We start from the raw sequence: 16979 nt of genomic DNA on the forward strand, positions 1-16979 counted from the left end.
AATTCAAATTCGGTGGCAGCAGTCGCCTTCGGCTCAAGCCAACCTCGCCCGTAAAAAATCGTGTGGTTTCATTCCTCAGCACACAATTTTATATTTTATTATTAAAAATCATTAAGGAATAGAACAAAGCATCAGTACAAGTACATAAAATATTAAATAAAAATAAAAATAGTAAATGACAAGAGATAAATAAATAAAACTCGATGTCGGCGTGCCCTTGGTATTAATTAATTAGCGTTTGTTCGACGCGGATAACAAACTTATCCATCACGATTGGATCAAGGCGTGTTTATTATTATTATTATTATTAATTAAATAAATTTATTTTATTTATTCCGTATAAAGCGACGGTAAAACTCGGCTTCGATAAATAAAATATTTAATGCGATTGTCCTGTATGTTTTTTTTTATAAAATAAAAATATAAATTAAAATTTTAATTTAAAGCATTTTAAGTCCTTGTTAAATCTTTCATTTTTTTTTCTTTATTGTTAATATTATTATTTATTTTTATTTACTGAGAATTAGAAGCACGAGTTACACGTGCGATACTGATTGCAAGTAATTAAGATAATTACTCACGTGATGACAATTAATCGATTAGCACGCAGATGAACCGTAGCTGCTAGACGATCGATGTTTTTTTTTTTAAACATACGTCTGTATTTTTTTCGCGCTTACTGTTTTATAACCAAATAATAGTGATAGTAATAGTTCATTATTATTATTAATAATAGTTATGGTAATAATAATAATAATAATAATAATAATAATAATAATAAATTTCTAATAAAGACCGCAACCACGAAGATTATTGGCGATAATTACGTCTGTTACTGCGTCAAACACAAATTGAATGTTGTTTGTGTCCGTAGCGCAGGTCATGTGGCAGTAGATCTCCTTTGTGGTCGACTTATTTTTCGCTTCAAATTGCGCCTGAATGTACGCCGCAGCTTCACTGTACTCTTGAGCTCCTGTTTATTTAATAAAATTAATTATAAATTTTGTTTTCAGTATACCAGCAACGGAACTTAGTGTTCCAGTGTCTCTACAGCCATTGGAAAATGCCCCATACGGAAAAAGTATATATCCGTATATATTCGGGAAAATCTGAATATATATTTTTTTCGGTTCCATGCGTTTTGAGCACCTGACAAAATATCCCCCACAAAATATCCCCAGTTTTGTGTCAGTTTTTTTCGCTTTTTTCACTATTTTTGCTTTCTTTTCATGGGGATATTTTGTCCGCAGATATTTTGTCGGGGATATTTTGTCAGGTGCTCAAAACGCCTGATACCATTTTTTTCGTACGGGGCCGCGAATTAATACACAGAAAAATAGTAAATTACACACTTAGGGAGAAAAGTAGGGCATTCTAACCCGCGTGTAATTGCCTGGCTTAGTTGAAGGCGAGTCCTAATTTTCTACGGGTGTGCATACAATTTTTCACCAGATCTACACCTGAAAGTTCAAATTTTTGTCTCTGCTTATGGAAATAATGGCGCATGCGCTAATTTTTATCATTAGTTTTCTTATAAAAGGAAAGAATGACTTTTTTCTGTCTAAACAGGACAAGAATTCAAACTTTCGGTGCAGGTATGGTGAAAAATTGTATACGCCCTGATTTAAAATACTTATTGAAAAGTATTGAAAAAGATGAGAATTGAATACTTTTGAATAAATCCTATCCCACAAGGTTTTCATCTGGACATAAAATTAATAATTTTCAATTATATGGAATCTAAAAATAATATAATAATTTCTAAACTTCCGAAGAATTGAAAAAGATTCGAATAAATTGACAGTTTTCAATCTTTCTGAATCCTTCTCAACACCAAAATAGTTACAAATTTTGGATCGAGTGTAGGATTGAAAAGAATTGACAGAAATTGAGAATTTCCAGTCTTTCTGAATCTTTCTCAATACTAAAATAGTTTCTTATTTCAAATTATGACTTGAATTGAAATAAATTAAAATGAATTCACATTTTCGAATCTTTTTGAATCTTTTTCAATAGAAAAATAGTTTCCACTCCACTTGGGAATTGGAAGGTATTGAAATGATGAAAGATTGAATTCTTTTCAATACTTTTGAATTCCATTATAAGAATTAGAAAGTATTCAAATTATCGAAATTTCAATTCCATTTAATATTTTTCAAAATCTCCGTATGGATTGAAAAAAATTGAAATTATTTTCAATACTTTTCAATGAGTATTTTTAATCAGGACGGTCGGAATGTCTTACTTTCCTCCTTAAGTGTGTAATCTACTAATTCTTCGCGCAGACTGAAGACATTCAAAATTTAAGCTCTGATTCTTGTCATTTGTTTAGTAGTAATTTCAGAGTATTAATTTTATTTACGTAAATGACAGTTCTGACTTAGAAATTAATGTGAATAATAAATAGTATTTATAGCTTCTGCTTAATTATAAATTACAAATGACAATTTACGCTTACGTAAATTAACTTCTGACACTAAAACTTTAAGCTCCAATGCAGGTGATAAGGAAAAATATTTTGTGTAACTCGGAATGAAAGACAATTTCAGACTGCGGGTGATGTCAGCCTTCACCCTGGTCTGAAATCGTCTTGTTTCATCCCTTGTCACACAATTTACTATTAAATAATTTCAAAAAAATATATAACGAGTAGAAGTAAACTCACCGTTGTATTCGGGGAAGCAGATAGTAAGCGATGACTTACGGATCTTTTCTTCAAACAAATCTTTTTTATTCAAAAATAAAATAATCGAAGTGTCCGTGAACCATTTGTTGTTGCATATTGAGTCGAATAATTTAAGACTCTCTTGCATCCGATTCTAAAATCAATATTACAGATAAAACATTTAACTTTAAATATATATTTTTCGATTACGTAAATATTTATGTAACTGAGATAATGTTTATTAGTTTAAAACTGCGCGGCTAAAAATGGATTTGTTTTCTTTTTTTTTATCGCTATTTATAATAGTCTGCAGTCATTAATTGTCAAGGCTGAATAAAATTCGCGATTATTTTCATGGCGAAAAAAAAAATTTGCTCATAAAAACTTTTTTTTTACCATCAAAATTACTAACGTTCCAAAAAAGTTCCATTTGAAGTTCTAATCTGTCTCATGTTTAGTTCCACATGCGGAACTTTTTTGGAACGAATTTTTTTTACACGAGAACAAAAGTGAAATTTATTATTCTAAAATTTGGGTCCAAGATCTAGTTCCAGCCCTTGCCCAATCATGCAACCCATCGCGTCCACTTGGAATCAATCTCCCAACTCTTTACTGCCCACCCTCTCTAATTGCAATTCGTCAGGCCTATTAAGTTTTAAAGTTACCAGCAGAGCATCTCGATCATAAATAATTGATAATAAATATCTCGACAAGCCGTTAAAGTCACGTAACACCCGAATAAACGGTTAGCTATCATGTCGACTGACAAAGCCCACACTTTACTCGATGTTAAATTGGCTCATAAATATAAAAGCTGAATGAAAATGGCCTATTAGAGCCGTACAACCGACTTAGACTTAAACTGCTACACCTAATCCTGTCAATTGATACATTGACACCTCGTTACGTCGATTTTATACGTCATAATATAATATGAATGAAAGTCTTCCCACACGATCTGACCCGTCTAATTGATCCCTTCATTACGATTCATTCTACTCACTCTCCTACGAGCTGTCTCACCACACACTTAAATACTCCCCACTATTTTTATTACCATAATTAACTATAAATAATTACTAAAAACTCGACATTCCACCTCATTAATTTATAATTATCTCCCTGATTAAACAACTGAATTCGAGCGAATTAAAAATTTTAATTCTGTTATATTCTGTCGAATTTTTCTGAACAGAATTCAATTGAATTGAAAATTTGAATTTGAATTAAACAGAATAAAAGCGATTTTAAAATTTCAATTCGTTTTAATTCAGTTTAATACGGATTCAAAACCAAAAATTGGAGAATTATTTTCGAATTAATCAGAATTAAACCGAATAGAATTATTCAAATTCGTTTTAATTCGGACAAATTCTGGTTTTCCTGCCGAATTAACAGAATTTATCTGAATTAAATAGAATTAAAAATTTTAACTCTGTTATATTCTGTCGAATTCTGCAAAACAGAATTCATCTGAATTTAAAATTTGAATTTGAATTAAACAGAATAAAAGCGATATAAAAATTTCAAATTCGTTTTAATTCAGTTTAATTCGGATTCAGAACCAAAAATTGGAGAATTATTTTGGAATTAATCAAAATTAAACCGAATAGAATTATTCAAATTCGTTTTAATTTGGACAAATTCTGGTTTTCCTGCCGAATTAACAGAATTTATCTGAATTAAATAGAATTAAAAATTTAATTCTGTTTAATTCGATCGAATTCAGTTGTTTAATCAGGGCTATTACGATAAATTATTCCATAGATAAAATTATGTTCCGTGGGCAGTAAAAAGTTTGGGCTTCAAAATATAAATTTTTTTTTCTGTTCAAGTATGAGATACATCGGAAAAGTGTCTCATTATCTATAGGCTATAGTATACAGATAATCTGCACATATATTTATATAAATTTAAAAAAAACAGTAGAGTAAATCCAGAGACGTTTGCAACCTAGTTTTTTTAAACTATAAAAGAGACTATGGCTGTTGTCTCTAGACAATGACGTACATAAATTCTCATTACTAAAAATATTTATAAATATATCGCGTTACTAATTCCAAAAAGACATACATTTATCCAAAAAATTAAAGGAACGAGAAAATTTTGTAAATTTTTTAGTGATTGTTAGAGGCTGTTTCGTGAAAAATTATCGTATCGAAAAAGTAAAAAAAGAAAATTGAAGCTTGAAATCTCTAGTTTGAAGATCTTCCAGCAAAATATTTTTTTGAGCTACGGTTTTTGCGGAATCATAAGAAATAGCTCGAGACAAAATTGTTCTAAATTTTTCGGGTCTATGGGGCCGGGAAAATTTTTTTCAGAAAAATCAATTCATGGCCCGTTTAGGAAATTTATTCGGCTACTTGTTTCTTTGTACAGCAATTTGCTGCTGAGATATCAGCCTTCAAATGAAAAAGGATCTTTTTGTACGTTTGTATTTTAATACGCCTTAGATTTAGTCACTGAGTTTAAATCCAAAAGGGCATATAATTTTTTTTTTACTGCCGATCGCTTTGTAAATTTATTTTAAGGTAAGAGACCCAGTACCCGATCAAAGAATTAGTACCCGATGACTCATGTATTTGTATACATATTCATTAAATATATTTATACAAAAACATGAAGTGATTTACTAGTTCCCTGGTCGAGTACTAGATCTTTTACCTTCTGGCTAAAATTAAAAAAAAAAAAAAAATTATACTCCCTTTTGGTTTTAAACTCAGTGACTAAACCTAAGGCATAAAAAATGTCCTTCCGAAATTAGTGGCGCGATATTTTATTAATTAAATGAATGAATTATTAATTATTAATGTAAATAAATTACCGTAGTCTCATCTTCATGTAAAACTTGATCATATTCAGACATTGCCACACAGAAGATAATTGCCGTGACGTCTTCAAAGCAGTGTATCCATTTTTTACGCTCACTTCGCTGACCGCCCACATCAAATAATCTGGAGACAAAATAATAACACATATTATATATAAGCCTACAAACTAACTTGCATATCTAACAAATTTATTAAGTAACCAATTATTCTATTTAACATTTCACCGCTCATACTCTCATATATACTATTTATAACATATATACTGTGTAAAATTAAAACACACTTTTTACGCTCGTACTTTATTCTATACGAAAAATTATTTTAATTGTTCAATTAAAATAATTAATTCATTTAATTAGTGGGTTCAATAATTTATTATCAATCAGCAGATTAATGGTTGCAATTAAAAATTCAATTTTATTTAAAATAGTGAAAATATTTAAATGAAATCATAAATTGTTGCATCAAAAATAAATTTTTTAGTGTCGGAAAAGTTTTAATGAAAGATCTGAGGTACCAATAAGTCACTCGGTATGAATATTTATATTTATATAGAATATGTATATAAAGAAGCACTTGAAAGAATGAACTTACTTAAAGTTGAGGTTCTTGAAAGAAAAGTGTACTTCAACTATTCCCGTTGTTTTGACTCGGGTCCTCAGAATATCTTGCTCCGTTGGCTGATAGTCTTTGGCTCCTAGTCGATCCAAGTCGTCCAAGAAGCTGCAATAAATCATATTTTTAATTACTCTTATAAAATAATTAAACTCTCTCTCCAGCTCAAGCCTAAAAAAAATCATGTACCTGAAGATCTAAACGTTTTTCGTGAAAAAAAATAAAAACCAAAACGAAAGTTAAAATTCTGCTGGATCTAAATTTTTTAAATGTCTCGCATACGCGCTAATATGTCAGCTGGAAATTGCAGGCCACTCCTAACACCCCTTCAGCAGTCAAATTACATAAATTTTTAATTTTCATTGCGTGAAAAACGTTCCGTTCTTCAGATACATAAAAAATCCATATTTACAAAAGCAACGACTGAGTAAGTGAAAGTAAATCGATAAGAGTAAGTCTTCAATCAAGTGTTACAGCTCCCATATCAATGAGTCAAAAAGCTAACAAACATTTTCTAAGACGATCTCGATCTTTCACGATCTGGATGACGTCTATGGCAGCCTCCAGTTGCTTTGCTGCCCAACCCCCAGGTAATTTATTCTGTTCCCAGTCCCCAGTTCCCGGTTCCTGGTTCCTATTCTCATTTTTTTTCATCATCATCATAAATACCAGGATCTAAAAATCAGCCCAAAATAAAAACCTTCAGGTCAAGCCCGGAATTGAAAGCAAAGGCAAAGGGTAGGGCGGCGCCAGCATCAGTAACTTCACCACCACGTGACACGGGCGTGGCGTGACGTCATTCCAGATCAATACAACAGACTCCTATCCACTGTGCTCAACTGCTCGACTCAACTCTTAACTTATCTATCTATACATACATATATATATCCACGCTCTACATTTCTACATGCAATATTATACCATCCATCTCTTTCCTTTATACTTGATCCCAATGCCGTTCCGGCATCTCATCTTCATCTCTATCATCTCTACCCGATAGATATATAATACCCAGACCCAAACCCACCTACGCTTGACATCCACCTACGCTTCCTACTGCCACAACTAGTGTAACGTTCTGTTAAGTTACTAGTATACTAGCAACAGCAACAGCAATATCACTTTGCATCTCGACTGTACGTTTCTCACTCGAAGAAAATTAAATGTCGCACGGGATTTACCCTACTCTGGAGCTACACCTATCGGCTTCAAGGGAACGCGGCCAACCGAATCCCTTGATAGACTCCTGCTACAACTCGACATTTATATATATTTATATATTTATATATGTACTTAAGACTAGTTTTGTTTTTTTAAATGATACTAAGGTTAGCAGACGTCTAATAATTTTTGGATTTTTTTAAGACGGTAAATTTGAAAAAAAAAAAAATTGCACATGTAGTTTTTAAAATTTTCTACATATGCAAATTTTTTTGCAATTGATTTGTTGAAAAAAAAATAAAAAAATTTTTAATTGTCTGATAACTTCAGGATCATTTTTTTAAAACTGACATACATGGAGTTCATGGACCAAATTTCGCAAACACACATGACCTTCATGTATTAAAAAAAAAAATGTGATTTAAAAAAAGGACGTACTATTTAGCGGAATCGTTCAATTGATACTCATTACTTCTGCCAAAACATTCTTGCACACCGGCATCAGCCCACAGCCTCTTCATAGCAGCTAATAATTCTTCGCTAAATGGTTCTGTGTCTTCCATTCGTTGGATGACGTCAAATACCATTTTACCATCAGTCTGAAAAAAAAAAAAATAAATAAATAAATAAATATTATTTTTCCTCGCTATTTGATAAGTCGAGTTTATTATTTTTAAACTTAATCTCTTATGACTCCGTCGCTGTGACTTTAAGTGTACGTGTGTACATACTTGGTATGTTATAATATATGTATGTGTATATATATTTAATAGAATTGAATGCTTCATTCATAAGTTAAGATAATCGTCGAAGCGTGGCAAACCACATCCACAACGGGACTCAATGTCTTAGCGCCGCAATGAGTAATCATTGTAATGTTTTTTTTTTTTTTTTTTTTTTTTTAATGTGAGATTAAGTAAAAAAACTCGCTCATTTATTTCAATACCAATATTATTATTAATGCCAGCACTTTTTTTTGGGACTCAAGTAGTTTTTTTTGGGCTTAAGTTTGTTAAGTAAAATTGATATCAAGTGTGTAATTTATTTTAAAGTGATAATTATAATTAAATATCATTATTATTATTTAAGAAAAAATTGCATCTGTAGTTTTTTAAATTTCCTACATGTGGATTTTTTTATTTTTTTGGATTTGGTGAGTTGAAAAAAAAATCCGGAAATTGTTAATTGTCTGTTAACTTCAGGATTTTTAAGTTAGCTGAGGTCCAATAATCTTTGGATTTCTTTTTAAAAGATAAATTTATAAAAAAAAAATATTTGAAAAAAATGCACCTCTAGTTTTTTAAATTTCCTAGAAGTGCATTTTTTTATTTTTTGTTTTTTTTGGATTTGATGCATTGAAAAAAAAATCTGAAAATTGTTAATTGTCTGTTAACTTCAGGATATTAAATTTAGCCGTCCAATGATGTTTTGATTTTTTTTTTTAACAATAAATTTATGAAAAAAAATATTTGAAAAAATTGAACCTTTAGTTTTTTAAATTTCCTAGATGTGTATTTTTTTATTTTTTATTTTTTTGGATTTGGTGCGTTGAAAAAAAAATCCCAAAATTTTTAATTGTCTGTTAACTTTAGGATATTAAAGTTAGCCGAGGTCCAATAATCTTTGAATTTTTTTTTAAAGGATAAATTTATAAAAAAAAAATATTTGAAAAAATTGCACCTCTAGTTTTTTAAATTTCCTACATGTGCATTTTTTTATTTTTTATTTTTTTGGATTTTATGCGTTGAAAAAAAATCATAAAATTTTGAATTGTCTGTTAACTTTAAGATATTAAAGTGAGTCGAGGGCCAATGATGTTTTGATTTTTTTTTTAAACATAAATTTATAAAAAAAAATATTTGAAAAAATTGCACCTCTAGTTTTTTAAATTCCCTACATGTGCATTTTTTAATTTTTAATTTTTTTTGATTTGATTTGTTGAAAAAAAAATATTTATGAGTGTGAATGTAGTAGACGTCAGACAAATTTTCAATTATAAATAAATCGAGTAAAAAATAAATAAAATAAAATTTTGAAAAAATGCACATTTCAAAAATCAAAAAATTACCAAGTGCATTTTTTATAAAAATTTCTTTTTTAATTATTTACTCTATTTATTTATAATCATAAATTCGTCTGTCTGCTACTCACTCATTATTATTTACTTATACTGTAAGCAGTTAATTTACAAAATATAAAAGGGCACAACTTTAAAACGGTCGAAGACCTCGGCAACCTCGACCGTGTACTTGCTAAAGTTAATTATTTCACCTGTTGCAATCTCGCGCTTTTATTCAACTAAAATTTATCAACTAAATCAGTATACAAAAAAAATACGTGAAATTACCTGTCGTTCATTTGATGAAAAATTAATTTCCAAATTTGGCATTGCTCTTAAAATAGCAACTAATGATTGTATCGTATTGCTGTACACAACAGGCCTGTACTGCTTGAAGTCTTCCGGTGTAAATCCACTCTCGTGAATGATTCTATTAATAATTTACATATATATTTTAATATCTTCATTAATTCCATACTAATTATTTTATTAACATGAGTATTGAAAATTTTTAAAAAATAGACAAGATCACGTCATAAATTTTAATCATTAATGATGATTTTAATCATCATGTATGTTTTAAAAATTTATATGAATAAAAAGAGAAGTGACGTAAAAAGTCGCGTATAGAAAATAGCGATAATTTAAAACAATAAAGTTTGTCGAAAAATATTATGTCGCGTGTTTTTACAAGCATGCTTCACTACAACTGCTCACACTAGACCTCAAGTGTTAGTCTATGTGTCTAGTTATATATATGCTGGAATATAACGTGTTAATATCGATCTCTTGTTTTATATTCGCGGCTGTAATATAAGTAGAGGATGAGTCCGCAACAGTTTGTTCGTTAAATCCAAACTCTTTGTTATCAAATGTCTATTTTTCAGCTTAAGCTCTTATCAAAATTAATCAATACTCATATTAATTAATATATTTATCTAACATACTTCATCTGTTTCACGATCGTACTTTTTCCAGACTCTCCAGCTCCTGAAAAATAAAATAACTCATTAGTAAGACAGTTTAAAGTTTTGGAATCCGAGGAAAAAATTCAAATATTAATGGAGTAAAAAATTTCATTGCTACTAGAATTTATTTTATAGGCGGATATGACGTACACTGAGAGAAAAGTCGATAGTCATTTTAACTAAAAAGACTTTAACTATTTAAAATTAGTTACTGGTACTAATGCGTTAGTAAGGCTAACTATTCAGTAGTTGCTCAAACTAAAAAAAAATTAATTAAAGCAACTAAAATTTTTCAGTCTCCGAAAATTGTTGTTTTAACTAAAAAAATTTAGTTGATAGTATATGAATTTTAAAATTAACTATAACTTAATTTTTTTAGTGTATGTAAATAAAAATTGTTTTTATTATAACTGCTGATTTAAAGTTAAAATAAAATAGTTGTTATAAATATAAATCTAGTTAATAGAACTAAAATTTTCAAGTTACTCCAATTGAGTTAAATGTAGGCAGGAAATGGATTTTTAATTTTTTTTCAAAACTTAATGATTGAGTAAATAAATGTTTTTAAATCGCCAAAAAGTTTTTATCAAAAACTTTTTCTCGAACATATTTTTTTTGCAAGATTATTTTTTTCTAATAAAATTATTTTTCAAAGAATTTTTTTTTCCAAAAAATTTGTTATCTTAATTTTTTTAGAAAACTTTAGTTGTTAAAAATATTTTGAAAATAGAAATACATATTTATATCAATTATTTAAGATAAATTGGAATACTTAAACTGAACTGTCGTACATAAATTTTCGATTTAAGCATAAAAATATGTTGACTTGAGAAAAAAAATTTTGATTCAAGATAAAAATTGTAAGATAATTATTTACTTGGTGCAAGAAGATTTTTCTTGAATCAAGAACATTTTTACTTGATTTGAGTTAACTTTTTTCGATGTAGTTATAATTCGCAAAAATATCGGATAATTTTAAAAACCATTTAGGATCAATATTAATAGCTGACAAAAGTTTTTCCTTTAGCTAATAAGGTTCTTCATTTGTACGTTATCAAAACCTAAATGCGTCTTTCAAATTTTAGTTTGTCTACACTGTAAAATATTATTGGACTCGGTGTAGTGTAAATGTCTGTGTAAAAATTGTGGTGTGAAAATTACACTAAATATTGTATTAAATTTAAGCGGTGTGAATTAGAAATTTTTCCTCTGTCAAGCGTGTAAATGTGTAATTTATGTTTAAATTTTGCGTTTAAGGCAAATAATCATAAAAAAATTAAAATGTTCAAAACACGAGTTAATATTTAAATAAAATTGCTTAAACCAAGAGAAAAATTTCTTGAGAGAAAACATATGTATGGAGGAGAGGAAAGTCACCGATACCAGACAGCAGTAGCGGGAGTAGTTCGATGCTCGCCACGAGATCGCGCCCAGCCGCTGTGTAGTGTCCCTGGCAAGATATATATCTCAGAACTGTTAAATTCCAAGGTTAAAAACAATTTCGGCATCAGTACAACTCTGTCATTTGACAAAGCGATACTTACATTTTTGGATTGTATTATAGTTTATCCTATATTACATCAAGACATTAATATTTATTATTAATGGTTCAATAAATAATTTATCTTTAAAATTTAACTTGAACTTTCAAAAAAAAATTAATTCTAATCAAAACTCTATAGAGTCTCTACTTAATAATTAAAACCATGTGAATGGTATATTTTTGCGAAAAAAAAATTATTTAATTAATGGATTTAACTAAAAAATATTCATTGAATTAACTAAAAAAACATTGTAATGATACTTGATATTTTTGTTTGCTTTAATGAAAGAGTTATAGATGAATTAACTACCTAAGTTCAGTTTAAAAAATTAAAAATTATTAATTGAATACAAGTTTAAAAATCAGTTACATTGACTATTTATATAGTTAATTGAACTAAAAAATATTTAACATAACTATTTAGAGATATTTATAATAACTATCTATTGGTGTTGTAGTAACTCCGAAAAAATAGTTAAAGCGCTATTTAACTGTCATTTTATAGTTAGATTTACTGGATTTTTCTCTCAGTGTAGAAGCGGAACTTGCTTTCCTGCTCACCGCAGTCTCCCTTTTTTTTTATTTAAAAAAGCTCTCGGTTAAGTTGCCTTCTATAATAGACTCGCAATTCGCAATTCTCATTCTCATTCTCAGTCATATTTTACATTAAACTTAACTCTGGTTACTCCAATACTCGATTGAAAATCCGCGTGTCATAAATAGTAAATAAATTTCATTTATTTATTTATATAAAAAAAAAAAATAAATAAATAAAAATAAATTTAAACCTGAGTAATAAAAATTCAAACACGTAAAAATTAAATATAAAATATATATAAGATTTATCGGTATTGTCATATATTTTTACCGGCGACCTTCATAAATTTTAATTTATAATAAAATATATGATAAAAATTTCAAATCTCGATTTTACTGACGTCTGAGAAAAGAGAAAAATTTTTTAACGCAAATTTATTAATTAACAATTAATTAAATTAATTAATTAGTGATTTAAAATGAAATGATTTTTTTAAATATTTGAAGAAATTAACGGAAGTTAATTGAGTTTTGAAAAATAAATAGTGTACTTAATAATTTAAAATAATAATAAATATACTGAGAGACAACGTCGACGTCAACTACGTCAACGTAAACGTCGACACATGCTAACAACATGTTATGTATTTAAGTTGAGAATTTTTTTCCCTTTTTTTAAACAGTCTATACAATTCCCACATAATGGCTTCATACTTTTCAATACCTATAGTAATAATAACAATAAAAAAAATCGTCCTAAATAGATCATTAAAAAAACGGCCATTAAAATTTTAGCTATTGTATGAAATTTTTAAAAATGAGGTAAAAGACCTAATACTCGTATTTATAAATAATCCCATATTCTAGTTCCCGGCCGCGAGTTAGGTCTTTTATTTGGATTCCTTTTTATAAACGATAGATTGTAAAAAAAAATATTTTAAAAAATTGCACTTGTGGTTTTTTAAATTTTCTACATGTGCATTTTTTTATTTTAGTGATTTTTTGAAAAAAAAATCCCAAAACTGTTAATTGTCTTTTAACTTCTGGATCATTTACCACGATACTGACTAGCCGACGTCTATAAATTTTTGGATCTTTTTTTAAACAATAAATTACAAAAAAAAAAATATTTAAAAAAATTGCACTAATAGATTTTTAAATTTTCTACATGTGCATTTTTTTATTTTGTTAATTTTTTGAAAAAAAAATCCAAAAACTGTTTATTGTCTTCTAACTTCTGGATCATTTACCACGATACTGACTAGCCGACGTCTATAAATTTTTGGATCTTTTTTTAAACAATAAATTACAAAAAAAAAAATATTTAAAAAAATTGCACTAATAGATTTTTAAATTTTCTACATGTGCATTTTTTTATTTTGTTAATTTTTTGAAAAAAAAATCCGAAAACTGTTAATTGTCTTCCAACATCATTATCATTTATCACGATACTGGTTAGCTGACGTCTATAAATTTTTGGATTTTTGTTATCAATGACAGATTAAAAAAAAAAAATATTTAAAAAAATTGCATTTGTAGTTTTTTAAATTTTCTACGTGTGCATTTTTTTATTTTGTTGATTTTTTGAAAAAAAAATCTGAAAACGGTTGACTGTCTTCTAACTTCAGAATCATGAATTCAACCGACGTCTAATAATTTTTGGATTTTTTTTATCACCGATAAATTACAAAAAAAAAAGTTTGAAAAAAATGCACTTGTAGTTTTTAAAATTTCCTACAAGTGCATTTTTTCATTTTTTTTTTTTTAAATCCCAAGATCGTTAACTGTCCGTTAACTTCAGGATGACCTTTAATCTAAAATAATAATAAATAAAATAAAAAATACCAAGAAGTAGAAGTTTGATGTCCTTGGCAGCTTGCAATCCATCTTCCTTAAGATTTTTTTCGATCTGTTTGCTGCGGGCCAAAGCGGCCCGCTCTTCCGCAGACATGGCACAGCCCATTTTACTACACGTTGCTTTCACAAACGCCACCCCCGTCTCTTTTTATTTTCACCCCTATCGCGGGACGGCAGAGCCCCCGCCACTACGTACTCCTAGTAACACCACACCAACACCACTCTTTTATTTTATTATATATTATTCTATATATCTATTATTATATATATTTAATATATATATATATACAATATAATAAAGAATACACAATCGCGCACGCACCTACGACACCTACGTGACGTCTCTCCCTCTCTTTTCTTCCTACTCCCGTTACACCCGTACTTCTTACTACCCTATTCAATATATACTTATATATATGTATCAATATATATGTCGTGCACCTGATTCACAGAAAAACTTCTTCAAATAATCATTTAGTCACCCTTATATTTTTATTGATCTGCAACAAAAAAATGACAATTAATTTACCACCCGAATTTCTTATAAAAAAAAATTGTAAGTGGGGTAAGTGGGCGCAAAAAACGTATAGGTACCTGTTGCAAATAAAATATGTATGTATATATATAAGATGTGGTGTAATAAAATAATTTATTGTGTCAAATGTTAAAAATGTGGATTTAAACGTCTGCGTACTGTGAAATGACCTCTTGTATTCGGTATAAAAAAAAGTTAAATAAAAAAAGACGGTAATGGACAAAAATATAAGAAAGAAAGAAAGAGAAATGGTATTTAGTGCGCATGAATGCAGTCAGAGCGACAGTAGAACCAAGCGGAAGAAAATAAAAGAAATATATCTATAGATATATAAGCGTCCAAATTTTGCTTTTTTTTTTTTTTTACTTCAATTGAAAATTCGCGATGACGTTTAATTGTGATACCGAATTCAGACTGATAATTTTTGAATCTGTTTTAAAACGCAAATTGTAAAAAAAAAAATATTTGAAAAAAATCCACCTATAGTTTTTTGAATTTTCTACATGTGCATTTTTTTTATTTTTTTTTTTTGTAATTCCTTTGGTAAGAAACGAAATTCAAAAATTTTTGCTAACTTCAGGATCATGTTTAATTGTGATACTGAAGTTACCCGACGTTTTTGGATTTTTTTCAAAATAATAAATTTCGAAAAAATTGCACCTGTAGTTTTTGAAATTTTCTACATGTGCATTTTTTTAGTTTTTTTTTTTTGAATTTATTTGTACAAAAAAACGTCAATTTCAGGGTGACATTTAATTAGTAATTAACCGCTGGCTTAATTAGCAAAATTTAATTGTAAAATTACTGATTGATAACTCACTTGATAAAATCATTGGCAAGTTGGATTGGTCCGCGAAACCCGATTCAAATGAATGTCACGTCAATATTTAAATACGCGATACATTTGCACGTTAGCACACACTGCACTCGTTTGAATAATTAATTATTTAATAGTAATAATTATTATTTTAATTGGTAATTTTTTATATATATATATATATATATATATTTATTTAAATATGAGGGGTAGTTTTAAACTCGGTGGTTAGTGTGTTGTATTTGATCGATAATTCAGAGGAAACTCCGGACCGGCACAGCCCCTCGACGTTTTCTCTCTGTCACCACTCGCTTAAATATCTCCCGAGTTTAAATGTTACTTAAAAATAATTTATTATATATTTAACTGGGGTAATGTATAAAAAATAATATCAATAGTATAAATATAAATAAAATATAACTCACTACCGAACAGTTTTACAATAAACTAAAACTCCTCACACCGTTTCCCCACACCCGCGATTAATTTATCCATTTAAATATTAAAGGTAAAAAGTCACCCCCTATTACTCGCGAGCCGTCCACGAGTACGACGGGTGTAGATGGATTTTTTTATTTAAACTTTCCTTTGACACTCACGAGATTCTGACGAAGATCAAGATCAGGATTTATTATTATTGTTATTTAATTGCCGCTTATTAATTTGAATTTGAATTTAAATTTAAATTTAAATTTTAATTTTAATTTTAATTATTTTAAATTTATAAGAGTTGCGGGGAAACGGATAGGATATGATACAATAGGAGAGATAAAAAATCGACTCGTGAACTTTTGACAGCAGCAGTAGCAGCAACACCAGCAGCTAGTGCTAGACGCGTATATTCACTGGAGATTTCACGACTGGAGCGACCTCTCGCCCCGCCCCACCCAGATCTTTTTTACTTACACCCACATGCACACCACCTACACATATATTTATATATATATATATATATATAGATATTTAAAATTTCATAAGTATATTTAAACTCATACATGCGCTGAGCTTTGAAAACTGATATATGTAGTAACAGATGCGCATACACTGAAATATAAATATATGTGTGTATATATATATATATATATATAAATATATCATATATGGGGAGACATGGATGTATGTGTGCGCAGATGTTCATAAAACTACGAGGGGTCTGTGTGTATGAATAAAACCGATAGTATGGTAAATATATGTGTGTGTGTGTGTGTGTGTGTGTGTGTGAGTGTGCGCTTGTGTGCAAAGAGTGTGTGTCATCCCGACAACGCGGCGACATCGATCGATCCCCAGCCAACCCCTGTGACTAACCATCTCATGTTAGATTGGTGAACTCAATTCACTTGATACTATATATATATATATATATATATTTATGTGGATGTATATAAATGTAT

At 28.9% G+C, this 16979-nt stretch overlaps 1 protein-coding gene across 3 annotated transcripts; it reads right to left on the reverse strand.

The window, feature by feature from the left end:
- Positions 1–424: 424 nt before the first annotated feature.
- On the reverse strand, positions 425–16434 carry LOC130665908 (guanine nucleotide-binding protein G(o) subunit alpha). 3 transcript variants are annotated; one of them, XM_057466539.1, is made up of 10 exons: positions 15592–16434; positions 14559–14736; positions 14225–14434; positions 10279–10321; positions 9620–9761; positions 7711–7871; positions 6091–6219; positions 5490–5619; positions 2666–2819; positions 425–973 (listed from the first exon to the last, which is right to left on the reverse strand). In XM_057466539.1, the coding sequence occupies exons 3-10, from the start codon at positions 14340–14342 to the stop codon at positions 786–788; spliced, it is 1065 nt and encodes a 354-aa protein (XP_057322522.1). In that variant the 5' UTR covers positions 14343–14434; positions 14559–14736; positions 15592–16434; the 3' UTR covers positions 425–785. The 3 variants fall into 3 exon arrangements, with proteins under 3 accessions (XP_057322522.1, XP_057322526.1, XP_057322531.1); XM_057466543.1 differs by having other exon boundaries at positions 14225–14482; XM_057466548.1 differs by having other exon boundaries at positions 14225–14736; positions 16014–16434.
- Between the last annotated feature and the right edge of the window lie 545 nt (positions 16435–16979).

Source organism: Microplitis mediator, chromosome 1 (genome assembly GCF_029852145.1).
Source record: "Microplitis mediator isolate UGA2020A chromosome 1, iyMicMedi2.1, whole genome shotgun sequence".
NCBI classification, from domain to species: Eukaryota; Metazoa; Arthropoda; class Insecta; order Hymenoptera; family Braconidae; genus Microplitis; species Microplitis mediator.